Source organism: Melanerpes formicivorus, unplaced genomic scaffold (assembly GCF_026170545.1).
Source record: "Melanerpes formicivorus ecotype bairdi unplaced genomic scaffold, bMelFor1.0.p_v2 SCAF_28, whole genome shotgun sequence".
Taxonomy (NCBI): Eukaryota; Metazoa; Chordata; class Aves; order Piciformes; family Picidae; genus Melanerpes; species Melanerpes formicivorus.
The window spans coordinates 5486525-5502602 of record NW_027142380.1 but is presented as its reverse complement, the minus strand read 5'-3'; the positions used below and the strand labels follow the sequence as shown (position 1 = coordinate 5502602).

Sequence of the window (16078 nt, the reverse complement as noted above, 5' to 3'; positions counted from 1 at the left end):
GAAGTCATCAGATTAGGAGAAAAATACTGACTTGGGTGTAATATAAACAATATTATGAAGTCCAAATGAACGAAACTGGTGGGTGTAGTGATGGTAGAGCGCTATATAACTTTGCATGAATTTTTCCATTCAGTATTTCTCATGCAGCATGGTGCCAGATGCCAGGTTGACCCTGCAGATTATAGAAAGTCACCTTTTCTGTTCTACCTATTGAGTAGATGTTGCATGAAACCTGAAGGAAAAAACTTCTGTTCACTTGTCAGTAGACTACAGTGCTCTTCCACCAAATGAAGAACTCGTTCCTCCCCAGACTGAGTTTTTCAACCCATGTCTTCTCTTGAGTTTGTAAGGAAATGTGACAAATAACTGTTTTCTAGACCCTGTGTCTATCACAGAGGAAATCTAGGTAAAAAATATGAAGAAATTAGGTTGAAAAAAAATATTCGCCTGTTAAAGGCTGGAAAAATACCAGAAATGAGATATCCCATGGAGCTTTAAACAGGCACATACAATGAACAATTCTAATGTGAAAACTAATTTTTTTTGATCCCTACCTTAATGTGCATATTTTCCCCTGCATTATAGTGGTGCTGCTGGATCTGTTGAGGCTGTGTTTGCTGTATAAGTAATTGATCAAGTTTAACTTAAATGTAGGACATGTGAATACTTGATTACTTTTACACTGAGAAGGTTTAAAGAGTGCAATATTAACAGCTTTAGCTTAGCTGATTTTATCTAGCTTTAAAATTTTTATCACTGGTGAAGTGTGTAGTAATGGTTATGAAAGCAATTAATAACAGCAGTGACAGAATCAAGAGGCTGACTAATTTATCATTATAGATTTTAATGAGGCTTATAATCTAGCAATAAATATACAATATATTCAAAAGTATGGTGTTATAAAAAGGACGATTTATTTAACTTTAATTCAAAACTAGTAGCAACACCAAAGGTTGTAGAAAGTAGGCATGTAAGAACAGAGAAGGAAAATAAGAGAGGAAGAGTTTAAACTGAAGCAGGGTGTAGCAGAGGAATCAATTGTTTCCACTTCATTCTAATAATTCTGTAGATGTGGGAGTTATCTTCATGTGGACAGCTTCTCAATCTGCTTACTGTCTCAGAGGCTGCATCCCCGGAGTCCTCAGAAGATGGGGAGAAGATGGGGAGCAGTAGAAGTGGTGGCAATACTTACTCTTTGGGAAAAGCTGTTTCAGAGATTTCAGAGCAAGATTGTGTAGTGTAAAGAGACCCAAATGTGAAAAGTTATTACAGCAACTTGAAGATTCAGTGTTCAATTTGGGAATTGGGCTTTATTGCCATTTTTTATTGTTGTATTCTGGTGTTTTTTGTGATCTTTCTTACAGCTTTTATTCTTGTCCCTTCTTCCTTGTGCTGAAGTACGTGTATGAGAGTGTCTCTGGACAGGAGTATTGTTAAAAAGTAATAAGCACCTGACAGGGTCTTGCCGGAGCAGTATAACAAGATGGCTGAAATTTGGAAAATTAATTATAGCCAGCCTTTCCCAAAGGGAAGTTAGAAACTCACATGGTAGTGGTGGCATTAAAACAAGTAGAAAGCAAGTAACACAATAGAACAGGACTGATGAAACCTGAAAAAGTGGCTTTCCTCGCTCTTGTATCAAGTAGATGTAGGTAAAAATATCCCCAAATGAACCCAAACTTGACCCTTTAAAGGGCTTGTAAGGGAAGCTTTGAGCTGTAGAGATTCAGTTTGGGAAAAGTTACCTAGAGTCCTTACAGGACACTTGAGCATTTGGGGTCTTTTGTCAGCACTGAAGCAGGAACAACATGTAAGCATTCTGGGTTTTGTTGGTATCTTTATAGTTCTTGTGCTATCCAAAATGAAGTATGGATAATTGCTGTGAGAAGATGTCTGCAATGTCTGCCTTGTTTTCTGCAATTCCAATGTTAGGAAAGCTAAATTACAAAGTGGGATGTGGTGGTGATAGGATGGGATCTAAAACTTCACTTTGGGAAGTGCTGAATTTACTGCTTCATTTTAGGAAATCAGTGTCCAGCATAGGTGGTTGGGAAGTGGATTGGTCATCCAGTGGGAGTCCCAGACAGTCTTTTGTGTATGATAATATGCTAGGTAACCATGAGAAAGGAGGTGTCTAAAGCTTTCTCACCAAAGGAAAGCTTTAAGTTGCACGTGTCTAACAGTGATTTTTATCCCTTAGAGGAATCTTACCAGGTAAATGCATCATTAGATTGACCTCTGTAGAGGTGGGGAGTTTGGAGCTGGTTACAAATTCATGTACCCCATCCAGCTTGCTCTTTTGAAACTTTGGGAATGAGGATGGTTTTGAAGAGATCTGCTCATCAAGCACAGCTTAATGAGTTTAGGTAAACAAAAGAGACCAGTGAAGTTCTGGGAACTAGTTAATATCTGCCTAGCCACACCGGGCTAGGTCCTCCTGTTGTAGGGAAGGACAGAAGAGTCTCATTAATGGGTTCTCTGTGGAAACAGCTGTTGTGTGTTTACAAACTCAGTGTTTATGATCATGTTTAGGTCAGTGAGGAGACAGGGCTCCTGTAATAGGTTGATTTGGCATGTCCTCTGTTGCTCTGCATTGCATTCCTCCCATGATGCTGAGTTGCTTCCATCTCTCTTGCAATGTGTGCTAAGCTCATTACAAGAGATCAGTGCATTTTCCAGTGACAATTTGCTGCTGCTGCAGTACTTACCATGCTGTCAGGGGTTGGAGTCAGCCCTTCTGTGATCAGCTGCTTTACACTGGGGTGAAAATACACTAAGGTAATACTGAGTCAGGTTGTGCGTTTCCAAGAGGTGCAAGCGCTAATTAATTTTTGGAGAGCCCCTGCAGACAGAGAATCCCAGCTGCCCCAAGTCACACGGTGAGACAGGAGGGTGATGAGGATTTCATCCTCTCCTTCAGTCTCATGCTCTTAACTCTGTGGTGTGGGATGCCTTACCAAGGTAATCCTGAGTACTCTCTAATAGAAAATCTTTTGTCTGTAAGAGCGAGGCCTATTCCCGTGCAGCCTTACCTTGTCTGTTCTTTGTGGTGTTTTATTTTTGATAAGTTACAGCACATTTTAATGTAATTGTTAACACGCCTAATTTGCAGTCACACAGTCGTATCAATAATAATGGAAAGTTGTTCACAGGTAATAAATTAGCATACCATATAACTAGCAGAACTGTGGCTCTCAGGATATTGTTTCATGATCAAGAATTCCGTAGTTAAATATACACACCAGTGGGCTGAGAACAAGCTGTTCATTTTTGCTCCAAGCAGTACCAGTGGACCAGAGTAATCATAGCTCCCAAAAGCAGGACTGGTTTTATTGATTTTAAATAGGCTTTCATTATGGAGCTGAACCCATTACAATTGCAAGGAGCATCAGTGCCATTTGTATTCACAGCACCGGCTGAAGGGAAGGAGATGTATTGTTGAACACAGTGTAGAGAAGGCTTGTCCCTAGGAGTGTTATATTCTGTTCTGCTGAAACATCTGAATTTATTGAAAAGACAAGTACTTTGGTTATTTTTCCTATGTGGTTAGATTTTTATTATTTTTTTTTTTAGACATGTGAAATTTTAAACTGAGGACTTCTGTGTTTTTTGGCATCCAACTTGGGGACAAGCTGTGGTTTTTACTTATTTTATTAATGTGTTTTTTTTTTTACAGAACTCTTTGGAAATGTTAGTGTCTCTTTCTGTAGATTAATGTGGAAAAAAGACAAATATAAGATGGGTGCAGTGAATAAACTGTTAAGTCTGGGATATTAATGCATTCCAGTTATAATTAGTTAAGAACACATGCTGTTACCACAAATGCGTCATTAATCCACATGGAGCAGTTTGTGGCTGTTTGCTGCTAAATTAGTGACACTTAAAAGCAGTCCTTTTTTGCATTGTTTCAAATGATAAAGAAAAATTTTAATCTGAGACAGAACAACATCCATGCACACTTAAAAAGCAGTCTGGCTTCTTGTTTGGGTTTGGGTTTTGGGGGCTTGGATTCTTCTATTCGTTTACACAAAGGCTTGTCAATTAGTGGGCATAAACACAAGCTCACTGAAGCCTTCATTACCAAATGCAGTGCTGTTGGAAATGTTCGTAGAATCATAGAATCAATAAGGTCAACGATCATCAAGTCCAACCTGTCACCCAAGACCGCATGACTACTAAACCATGGCACCAAGTGCTACATCCAATCCCCTCTTGAACACCTCCAGGGATGGTGACTCCACCACCTCCCTGGGCAGCCCATTCCAACGGCTAACAACTCTCTCTGTGAAGAACTTTCTCCTCACCTCAAGCCTAAACTTCCCCTGGTGCAGCTTGAGACTGTATCCTCTTGTTCTGGTGCTGGTAGCCCTCCTGGCTACAGCCACCCTTCAGGTAGTTGTAGAGAGCAAGAAGGTCTCCCCTGAGCTTCCTCCAGGCTAAACAACCCCAGCTCTCTCAGCCTCTCCTCATGGGGCTTGTGCTCAAGGCCCCTCCCCAGCCTCCTTGCCCTTCTCTGGACACGTTCAAGAGTCTCAATGTCCTTCTTAAATTGAGGGGCCTAGAACTGGGCACAGTACTCAAGGTGTGGCCTTACCAGTGCAGAGTACAGGAGCAGAATGACTTCCCTGCTCCTGCTGGCCACACTATTCCTGATGCATGTCAGGATGCCATTGGCCTTCTTGGCCACCTGAGCACACTGCTGGCTCATGTTCAGCCAGCTGTCAATCAGCACTCCCAGGTCCCTTTCTGTTTGGCTGCTCTCCAGCCACATATGTTGTACTATACTTCATGATGGTGTAAAGACATGTTGTTTGTTCTGGGTTCTCATCAAATCCACTATTTAGCAGCCCTGCTTGAGCATTTTTTCCAGTGTTAACACACTGGAGGGACGCTAATGGAAGTGAATTGCATCCTTTTGGATATAACAGGTTTATTACTGATTTTACATATTGCTTTATAGATTATTTAATTATTTTTATTAAAGCCTGCAAGCAAAGGTTACACTATATTCCAGCTAAAGCCACAGTTTTCTTTTGGGATAGTCTTTTGTAACATAATTTGGGAATTCAGGCAGAAGACAGCATCAAAGCATTGTGTGAGCATCTCTAGGAATTGGCTCTTTAAGTAAAATGGTGACGTTAAGTAGTGAATCAACTTGGTAAGTACTGAATGATGGAGCCTAGTTACTGTAAAATAAGATTTGGCTGGTTTGCTTCATTTTGCAGGGTCTGGGCAAATAACTTTTGAATTAAATTGTTTCCTGTTGGCTTTCCCCAGGGCAAGAAGAACCTGCTGTACTGTGCGCTGCTGAGCTGCTGTATCGATTAGTTCTTCTGGTCCAATCTTTACATGGTTATGCTTACTTTCTAGTGTGTTTGTTTATGTTTCTGATAGTTGTTTTTCTGAAGTTATTGTATTGCTTTGCTAGTCCTCTAGTGGATTAGAAAAATGTACACCTTAATTCCTTTCTCTAACTTCCTTTGTTGCAGTCAAATGAAGATAATCAGCACTGGTGTAGCATGCTGCGTAGGAGTGAGGGTAGCGATCACTCACATAATTGATGCCACATATCACTGACAATAAAAACTCACATTGTTAGGATGGTTGACACCTAAACCCCACATAATTAAATGCTTGTAGCGACTATTAACAATACTATATTAGATTCTTCATCACAGAAGCTGTTGTGATTTTAGAGTTTGCTTCTGCAGGTTGCAAAGTGATTTATAGTTTCAGTTCATCTTAATAATTTGTGTGCTTAGGAAACACTTGATACAGAACTTTTTGTTGCATTTAAATTTCCTTGTTATCTGCTCAGCATATGAATACATTGGAAGTGTAGGAAAGTGCTTTCAAGGTTCAGAATGATGTATGTCAGATGTTACTGAATGGATGAACATCTGGAGGGATTTTGCCTTGTGAAGCTTTGAAATCAGGCATTCCTTAGTGTAATACCTTCAATAGCTGTGTTAAAAATGCATTTCTGTCCTAATACAGGAAACAGAATCTTTATTTAATAATATTTATCCTGAGGTCCAACTTTTTTTTTTCTAGCTACTGAAATTATTATATTGGAACTTTGAAATGATGTGGTGTCAGAGGTGGCCTGCACAAAAAAATGCCACACCTCCAAACTTTCATTTCATCATCTCTAAAATGTTTTTATCTAATCCAAGCCTGGAAAGCCTGTGTCTGTTTGAATGGAAGTATTTGTATCCTCAGTGCCACTTTAACAGTAAATCTGTCAATTTAAAAACAAATTCTGGAGTTTTTTTGCATACTTGCATAGAATATTTGGATTCAAGGTATGACCTAATCCAGACATCACTGAAGTCAGAAATTTCCACAGACTTCAGGAAAGGGGAACACTGTTAGCATTTTCTAGACACACTTAATTACATTTTAATAGTGGGATCTCAGACATGGCAAAACACCTGGCAGTATTATGATAAATGTTCAAAGTGACAGTACTCAGCATTAATAAACATTTTACAAGCACCTGACAGGTCTTTATGGTTCTAGTAGCTGCTATGGTCCATGGAGCTGTGGGGACCATGAGTGATGTCTTTGTTTGGTTGTTCTGTGCTTTTTCTTTTGCCTTTTCCCTCGTTTCACTCTAAGCATGTCAGAATTGCTTCTATTTGTAACTTAGGTATTGGTGCAATTGCTTTTGTCACTGTGCCTTGCTGCACTTTCTTGTTACTAAGATACTGTTACACTCACGTTGCCGAGGAATCAAGTGATGGCACAAACAGATGAACATGTTTTCACAGCTACTGCCTTTGCTCTACGCTTACCTGCCCTTCGGAGATGGAAATTTCATCTTCTAGGACCACACCCAGAGCTCTACTTACTTGTGTTCAGAGCAGGGAATGGAATTTATTGTCCTTTATGTGCATTTGTTTGTTGTGCATTCAAGACAAAATATGCTCTGCTTCATGCTTTAAAAGCCATTGCACAGTGTAAGCTGTCAAACTGTATGCTGGCCCCATGATTTGTTGCACAGGCCATATAGCATTAATAGCATGGTATTTATTTGTCCAATAAGTAGTTCATATTTATCCTTTAACTTCCTTGAACAGTTGTTTGGGTTGGGTTTTTTTTTGCAATATTGCTTTACCAAAATGCTAATCTGACTCCTGGTTTTTAAAGAATCTGACCTGGAAATGCTTTTTGGAATTGACATTAACAAGCTCAACAAATGACACACAATAGAATAGTGATGTGTTTTCCTTTCACAGAGGCAAAAGAAATTGTTCTGAAGGCACAGATTCTGGCTGGAGGGAGAGGAAAGGGTATTTTCAACAGTGGACTGAAAGGAGGAGTTCATCTAACTAAAGAGTAAGTCTGTAAAAATGAAAAAGCATAAATAAATTGCATCTGTTGTAACATTTAAGCTGTTTACAACAGCTATATCACTGCTTCTTTTAATATCTTACCATAAAATAACCTTTTTCCTTTGCCTGTAGCCCTAAGGTTGTTGAACAGCTTGCTAAACAGATGATTGGGTACAATCTGTCAACAAAGCAAACTCCAAAGGGTGGTGTGACAGTTAAAAAGGTAAGATTTTTACCTCTCAAAAGCTGAGGTCTGTGTTCAGCTGCAATTTTGCATTAACATGCTGGGGGGTATGACAGATTTGTTTTTTCATTTGTTCTCCAGTGCCTGATTGATTGCATCTAGTTGATGAAAAAAAAAAAAGAGGAAAAGGTTACTTTTTCTTTGTGTGTATATATTTTGTTATTAAGTTTCGCATCCTTAGTGGTGAAAAAATTCTGTTTTGCTACCTGTTTTGTAGGGAATCCTTTGTCATAGCTTCATCCTTCATCAAATGCTATCATGGCATCTATGTAGAACTAACTGCACATGCTTGTTAACATTCTACTGAGAGAAGTAATATAAACATAAATTAGAAAAGAGTAGATTTAGTTTGGATGGTAGTAACAAGTTCTTTACCATGAGGGTGCTGGAACATTGGAACAAGTTGCCCAGGGAGCTAGTTAAGGCCCCATCCCTGGAGATAGTCAAGGTCAGGTGTGGTAAATCTCTGAGCAACCTGATCTAGTGGAGGATGTCCCTGCTTACTGCAGGGTACCTGGACTAGAAGACCTTTGGAGGTCTCTTCCAACCCAAACCATCCCATGAGTCTATCTGTAGTAGTAATATTATCCATAATTAAGTCATCATAAACTTTGGGGAACATTTATTAAAGATCTTGACAGAGGATTTTGCATGAGAATGACCTCAATTTAAATAAAAACCAAATAATAAAAACCCTAAACCAGCAAAATGAAAATGATGTCTAAAAGTAGATTCTTCCTTACTTGTTGCATATACAGAGTAAAATGTGGTCATGGTAGTGGTTCAGCTAATACATGGTAATTCGTTTACCTATGATGCATACATCAAGGTGCCAAGATTCACTTCATCCTAAATATAGTGCTTTAAATAAAAGTATGGGCCTAAATATGAGAAGCAAAAATGGCCCTTCAGCCAGATTTTCCTTTACTTTAGTAGAGAGGACTGCTTGAAAGAGTTCAGCATAGAGCCACAAAAACAATGAAGGGAATGGAACATCTTCCTTATGAGGAAAACCTGAGGGAGCAGGGTCACTAGCTTGGAGGAGACTGAGGGGTGACCTCATTCATGTTTAGAAATATATGGAGGGTGAGTGTTGGGAGGATGAGCCAAGCTCTTCTCAGTGATGTCCAGTGACTGAACAAGGGACAGTGGGTGCAAGCTGGATGGAGCACAGGAGACTCCATGTAAACATAAGGAAAAACTGTTTCACTGTGAGGGTAACAGAACACTCAACCTATCTGCCCAGAGAAATTGTGGGGTCTCCTTCTCTGGAGACATTCAAAACCCACGTGATTGCATTCCTGTGTGATGTACTCTAGGTGGTCCTGCTCTGGCAGAGGGCTGGACTGGATGATCTTTCAAGGTGCCTTCCAACCCCTAACATTCTGTGATTCTATGAAGTCAGGAAATCCTAGCAATTGCTTCTCTACAGTACATCTTTTTCTCTCTTGCTTTGTTTTACTGAGCAAGGAGTTTTATTCAGGTGTGTAGATAAGATCTGCACTGTGTTTGATGCCAGAGGATAATTTGGCATGAGCCGAAAAGATCTGCAGTTCACTTTTAATATATCGTGAACAGCTTGCTGTATTAGCATAGAAGGAGAACACCTGTCTGCAAAGACATTGTCTAATGAGGGCTGGAGGAAAGTGCTTAGGTAATTCTTCTCTTGGGGAGCAGGGAGAGCAGATTACCATCACTCCTCACAGTTGTTAGAAAGAAATACTAGATATTAAATAGGAGAAAGAGTATTACCATTAAGGCATATCTGTCAGAGATTGTGGTAATAGTAAGAATCTAAAACAAGGATACATGTTACCCATATTAAGGCACTCTGCTTTTGAAAGATTTGTATTGCAGAAGAAGGCTTTTTAAAATAAATGCTTTACTTTTATTTATTATTATTTTTTGTCTGAGTTGTCCTACCCTGAGAACACAAATGCAGGAAATTTCACTCTTTTGTCTGAGTGCAAGACTGTTGATTGATTTACATACACAGTTCTGAGGGAGCAGCTTGCAGATTTGTTTGAAATTGATTGAAGTGAAAGACAGGTGTGAGTCTTGGGTTTGTCTGAAATAGATTAGTCAGAGGAGTTATATGAAGATGACTTTTCTACCATGCATAGAATAGCTGGAGAAGATGTGATGTGTAGTAGCTTTCCTTCCCAACCACACATGGCTTCTGTGAATAAACAGTGGTCAAGAGAGTGCTGCTAGGGCATGTGTGAAGTTTAAGATGAAGTTTGCACTGCTGCACTTCAAATATTTACTTTGGTGGTACAGGAAAGTATATAGCCTCGATAGACTCTGTATTGTTCCTTTGCTACAGAGTTACATGGAAAGCTTTCAGGAGACAGCTTGCAGGTATTTTAATATGGATGCACGGTAAACCAGTGTGATGCTTTTCACTGGGAGAAGCTGATCATCTATTGTCATAGACTTCCATTCCAATTACAGAGTTGGCTTTTAAAAGCTCCAGGTTAATTCATCTCTTCATCACACACATACATAACAAGGCTTATGTGTTTTATATTTCTAATGTTGAAATCTTGATTCTTGGTACTGTATGCTAAGAGCATACACCTTGTTTTGAATTAATTGATTACAAAAGAGTTTGGTCAGTGGTATGCTAATGGTTTCTCCCTTGCTTGTTAGGTAGTGAAGAAAGCATGTGGAAAAAATATGCATCTAGGTCATGATAATACCATTACCCAGAAATATTAATGTATTTTGATAATGTTTGTCTTTTCCAAACTTAGCTCACTCTAGAATCTTCAAAGTAGTTGAAGGAGTTGAAGCATTCAGTTTTGTAGTATTAGGGCTACAATGCAAGCACTGCAGTTTTAATCAAGGGCCAATTACAGTAAAATATAATTAAAAGTGGGTTTGGCTGTGTCTGAGATGTCATTTAGTGGAGTTAGTGCACAGAAGATGCCAACAGACTCTTTAAGCATGCTAAGAGCAGTGGGGAAGTGGAGAATAGGTGGCATTTTTATTCTGTGTCAAAGCATATGCATTGTGTGTGTGTATGCAAGAATGTGTCTGTGTACACAAACTTCAAGAAAACTGCAGTTTAGGAAGAAAAGAAAAAGCATGGGTTTAGGTTTTTGTGGTTTTGAAACTTTGTGGTGTTTTGCAAAGTTTGAGTGAATTCATGGCTTTTAAGAAATGAAGATAATAAGCATATTTCAGAAGTTATTAAGTCACTTTCTGTGAGACAATCAATGTGCTACTGTCAAGGCAGGGAGTGAAAGTCGTGTACCTTTTACATCTGCTTGTAAGGAAGGAATAAAAAGATAGAAATTTTCTACAATTAGAGCAATTATGGAGCAGAAAGTGGAGTTTTCAGCTTGCTTTCTCAGCTCATGCACCTACTACAGAATTTAAAGCATGTTTGTGCTTCTTGAAGTTGCTGTTTTTCAAATAAATATCAATCTCCTCGGTTCCCTTGTAACTTGGAAGCTATTTGGTGCGTTTACATAAAATCCTCTTATGGCAGCTCGGAATTTGGAGAGCCTGGTTATCTGAGAAGGCAGTCTTCTCTTATCATGACAACCTGAGAATTTGCAACCTGTGTTTTCTCTCCAAGCAATAGCAGAATTAACATTTTGAATATTTGATTCAGTATAAAAGAGCTGTTATATTTACCCTCGTGACAACAGATATGTGACTGCTAGGTATCATTTGTTTTTAAGAAGGAAAGCTTAAAGTTGCCAGGAAGCTTTAAAGAAAGCTGATATTTTTTACATATATATATATATATGTCTCTTCTCCCAGGCAACCAGCACCAGAACAAGAGGACACAGTCTCAGGCTGCACCAGGGGAGGTTTAGACTGGATGTTAGGAAGAAATTCTTCATAGAAAGAGTGATTGGCCATTGGAATGGGCTGCCCAGGGAGGTGGTGGAGTTGCCATCATTGGAGGTGTTTAGGAGGAGACTTGATGGGGTGCTTGATTGCATGGTTGACTAGGTGGTGTTGGATGATAGGTTGGACTCGATGATCTTGAAGGTCTCTTCCAACCTGGTCTATTCTATTCTATTCTATTCTATTCTATTCTATTCTATTCTATTCTATTCTATTCTATTCTATTCTATTCTATTCTATATTCTATTCTCTATACATATTATTTTTTTTCCCCAGGACATTTTAAATAGAAACTTGATGTGGTAAACAGATAATGATGCTTCACATTCTTTGTCATAGGACAAACAGACAAATTATGAGAAGAGTCAACAGTCTGTGTATTCCATTTCAGTGCTCTGAACTGTTTGTTAATGTGTTTGTGTTAGGTTTGTTGTGTGAATGACTCAACAAATAATATTTAAAGACCTTAGCCACCAAATTTCCCTTGCTTTGCTCTGTATCAAGCAGGGAGGGTGGCAAAGGAATTTAAGAGGTTTTTCTTGGGAGAAATGAGAAATGTTGCCATAGTCTGACAATTTTTACTCTACAGTAAGCTTGCCTACTAGGAAGTAGATGGACACTCAGTAGTTTTGTGAATTAAGACAGAAATGTTTGATGATGTTGGCTCAGTTAATTGGCAGTAGTGAGGGCAATTGCTCAGGTTGGACATAGCAGTTGAAAAGATACCTAATTTAATAATGTAAGTTCCACCTGCTGTGCTTGCAAATGTGATGTTGAGTGGATTCCCCATCCTATGTCTGGCCCTGATCCTGAGCAGTGCCCAAACTGCCTGAACAGATCAGATAAGGTCCTGTAGGACAAGTTGGGTTTATTTGACCTATGTCTAAAGCAACTGACTCGCATTTTTCAGATGCATTGATGCAGGATATGTAAGAAGCTGAAAACATGCATGCAGGTAAAAAAGACTAATAGTAGCAAATCAAGGATGCTTTCCATGTCTTTGCTTTTTTATTTTGCAGGAAGCTGAACTGTGTTTCTAAAGTTGGCTTTTTAGTAGCCTGAAATAGGCAGATGCTTTAAAGTAGTGCAGTAGTTTTCTGCATTTTTAGTTGTCTTCTTCACCCTAGTTTTCTTTAGTTTGCTTTTTAACAGTTGCTTATTCGAGCTGCTCCTTTACATCACCCTGTGTCCTCTGAATAAAGCAAAGTAAAAACAGAACGAAGCAAAATTGCTATAGAACAAATTTCTACCAAGTCAAAACCCCCATAAAGTATCTTCCCTTCAATTATGAGCACAGTGGGCTTCATTTAATCTCTTGTCTCTTGCTGGGTTTTTTTCTCCCCTGTACTGTTAAGATGTACAGCCTGGCAGAAGGTAGGTGCATTCTTTCTCATGTAATCCAGAGTAGAGTGTCAAAAACCGTGACATGGGTGAAAGTACAGCGCATCTATCTTGTTTATGGTCTTTGAACTATGAAAAGCCTAGCAATACTTATGTGATGGAACACATATTGCTTGGTTGGCAGAGGTTTAAGGCTGCAGGTATACACATGCCTCTCAGATCTGAGGAATTTGAGCTACTGAATAAATTTCACTTTATGTTTTGTTCAGAGTGATGATCTTTGTATACAACCATTGTTCGAAGCGGTCGCTTTATGCACAGACAGTGCTACAAAGACATTGCTACTTAATCCTTCTTAATTATATTAATCCTGATTTCTACTACTTCCACTGAAAGAGAGGAAATTGTTGTAAAGAGAAGCTGTAGTGCTGTCATTAAAATGCAGAGGTAGTGGCTCAAATTCCAGGTTGAAAAGAAAACTGGAATGCAGAGCAGAACCGCAGTCTTTGCTCCTGAGATTGTGACACCTGTTATGATCATAAGGAACAATTAATAATGAACATATGTAGGTGTTTTTTTCTTCTTAAGGTGAAGAAGTTTGGGGGGGAATTTAGTATTTTTGCATCAAAACATGTGTGAATCCTTTGCCAAGTTTAAAATTACTTAATCTCTGAAATTGCTTTAATAGCTATTGTTCAGCTATTGCAAAAATTGTCAGTTTGAATGAAGAGGAAAGTGTAGATATTGTAATACTGAAATGGAGAGGACTTCTTTGGCATGTTTTGAGGAGAGAAAGAATTGTAACAAAGAATTTTTATAGGCCATTTGAACCCACCCCCCCAACCCCCCCCCCCCCTTAAATGTAAGTACTTGTAGATTCTAAACAATTAGGATTTGATCATCTTTTCTGTTGCATGCTGAGGTATCTGTCTGGCACTGGTATGAAATGGCTCTGTAGTTTATAAACAGAAAGTAGTAGCTCATTGGAAAAAAAGAATTCTGTATTTCTTGATTATGTATCTGAAAGTCACACTTCTGCTTGTGTCTTTAAACTGAAAGCAATAAGCTGGATGTCAGAATTATTTGTAAGCCTTAGGAAGTAGTTGGGCAGGGCACAAACTTGGTGCTTAGATTGTGTCGTATGGCCCTCTGTCAGAATGAGGGAAAGAAGTTAAGCCTGATGCTTTACTGGTGAGTAGTGGCCCTGGTGATGAAACATAACTGAGAGCAAACTTTCCCTCTTACTCCTCTGTGATTTGCAAAGTGTGGTCCCTCGTGAGTCAAGTTTTTCAGGGGGTTGCATGTTCAAGTGCTTGTGTCCTCTTTGTGGACACAGCCACAGCTCCCATACTCTTCTTGGATAAAACCTAACAATTGGGTGTTCCTGGTTTACACTGCTTGTTACATGCTCCAGTGAGAACAGCAGCATCCAAGGATTCTTTTACTTAGAGAGAGGGGATTTCTTGGGAAAAGGATCACTGGGTTCTATTATGTTATAAAAGCAGTGGAACAAGCATTTCTTTCCAAGATAGCAGATATTAAACTGCTCCATTTTAAAAACAGTTCAGAAAACATGAAGTGACAGTGTTCTCTGCTCACCAGCTAAATGGACCAGTCACAAACTGTTGCTGCTTTTACTTTTTTTGTTGTTTTCATTTTCTCTTCCATATATTCATTTTTAGGTGATGGTTGCAGAGGCACTGGATATTTCCAGGGAAACATACTTTGCAATTTTGATGGACAGAGCCTGCAACGGACCTGTTATGGTTGGCAGTCCCCAGGGGGGTGTCGACATAGAAGAAGTTGCAGCTACTAGCCCAGAACTTATCTTTAAGGTATTAAAATAATATTTTGAATGACAAATTATTCTTATTAGTTATAAAAAGTATTTTTTGTCCTTTCTCCTTCCATTTTTCTTTCTTCCATGTATGGAAAAAAGGACAATAAGAACCAATAAAAATTGTGATTCCACCAAACAGAGGATCAGACCTGTTATCCCTGTAGATGCCTCACATCTGATTTTGTTAGTGTTTGTGTCTCTTAGCTTGATAATAAAAAGAGATATTAAGGTCTGTTACATGATTTGGTAATCTCATAAAATATTTCAGACATTCAGTTTGCCAAATAGTGTAATTGTGTCTATTCTATTCTATTCTATTCTATTCTATTCTATTCTATTCTATTCTATTCTATTCTATTCTATTCTATTCTATTCTATTCCTATTCTATTCCTAGCCTAGTCTATTCTATTCCTAGTCTAGTCTATTCAAGTCTAGTCTATCTTGTAGATGCTTAACATCTGATTTGTTAGTGTTTGTGTCTCTTAGCTTGATAATAAAAAGAGAGAGATTAAGTCTAACTGTTATATGATTTGGTAAGCTCATAAAATATTTCAGATGTTAAGTTTACCAAATAGTGTAATCATTTCTCTTCTCTTCTCTTCTCTTCTCTTCTCTTCTCTTCTCTTCTCTTCTCTTCTCTTCTCTTCTCTTCTTCTCTTCTCCTTCTCTTCTCTTCCTCTTCTCTTCTCTTCTCTTCTCTTCTCTTCTCTTCTCTTCTCTTCTCTTCTCTTCTCTTCTCTTCTCTTCTCTTCTCTTCTCTTCTCTTCTCTTCTCTTCTCTTCTCTTCTCTTCTCTTCTCTTCTCTTCTCTTCTCTTCTCTTCTCTTCTCTTCTCTTCTCTTCTCTTCTCTTCTCTTCTCTTCTCTTCTCTTCTCTTCTCTTCTCTTCTCTTCTCTTCTCTTCTCTTCTCTCCGAACCTCTCCTCTCCGAACCTCTCTCTCTCCGAACCTCTCCTCTCCTCTCCGAACCTAACCTCCCCCTCCCCTCCCCTCCCCTCCCCTCCCCTCCCCTCCCCTCCCCTCCCCTCCCCTCCCCTCCCCTCCCCTCCCCTCCCCTCCCCTCCCCTCCCCTTCCCTCCCTTCCCTCCCCTTCCCTTCCCTTCCCTTCCCTTCCCTTCCCTTCCCTTCCCTTCCCTTCCCTTCCCTTCCCTTCCCTTCCCTTCCCTTCCCTTCCCTTCCCTTCCCTTCCCTTCCCTTCCCTTCCCTTCCCCTTCCCTTCCCTTCCCTTCCCTTCCCTTCCCTTCCCTTCCCTTCCCTTCCCTTCCCTTCCCTTCCCCTTCCCTTCCCTTCCCTTCCCTTCCCTTCCCTTCCCTTCCCTTCCCTTCCCTTCCCTTCCCTTCCCTTCCCTTCCCTTCCCTTCCCTTCCCTTTCCCTTCCCTTCCCTTCCCTTCCCTTCCCTTCCCTTCCCTTCCCTTCCCTTCCCTTCTCTTCTCTTCTCTCTTGTAGATGTTTA

The 16078-nt window shown here is 39.5% G+C and overlaps 1 protein-coding gene across 1 annotated transcript in view; it reads left to right on the top strand.

Annotated features, from left to right (window-relative positions):
* The window catches only part of SUCLG2 (succinate-CoA ligase GDP-forming subunit beta), a 152052-nt gene that overhangs the window by 60737 nt on the left and 75237 nt on the right, over window positions 1–16078 (top strand). Inside the window, exons 3-5 of the mRNA XM_068154320.1 lie at window positions 7242–7341; window positions 7470–7560; window positions 14469–14621. Coding sequence (XP_068010421.1) covers window positions 7242–7341; window positions 7470–7560; window positions 14469–14621 — 344 coding nt within the window. The remainder of the gene's footprint in view (window positions 1–7241; window positions 7342–7469; window positions 7561–14468; window positions 14622–16078) is intronic.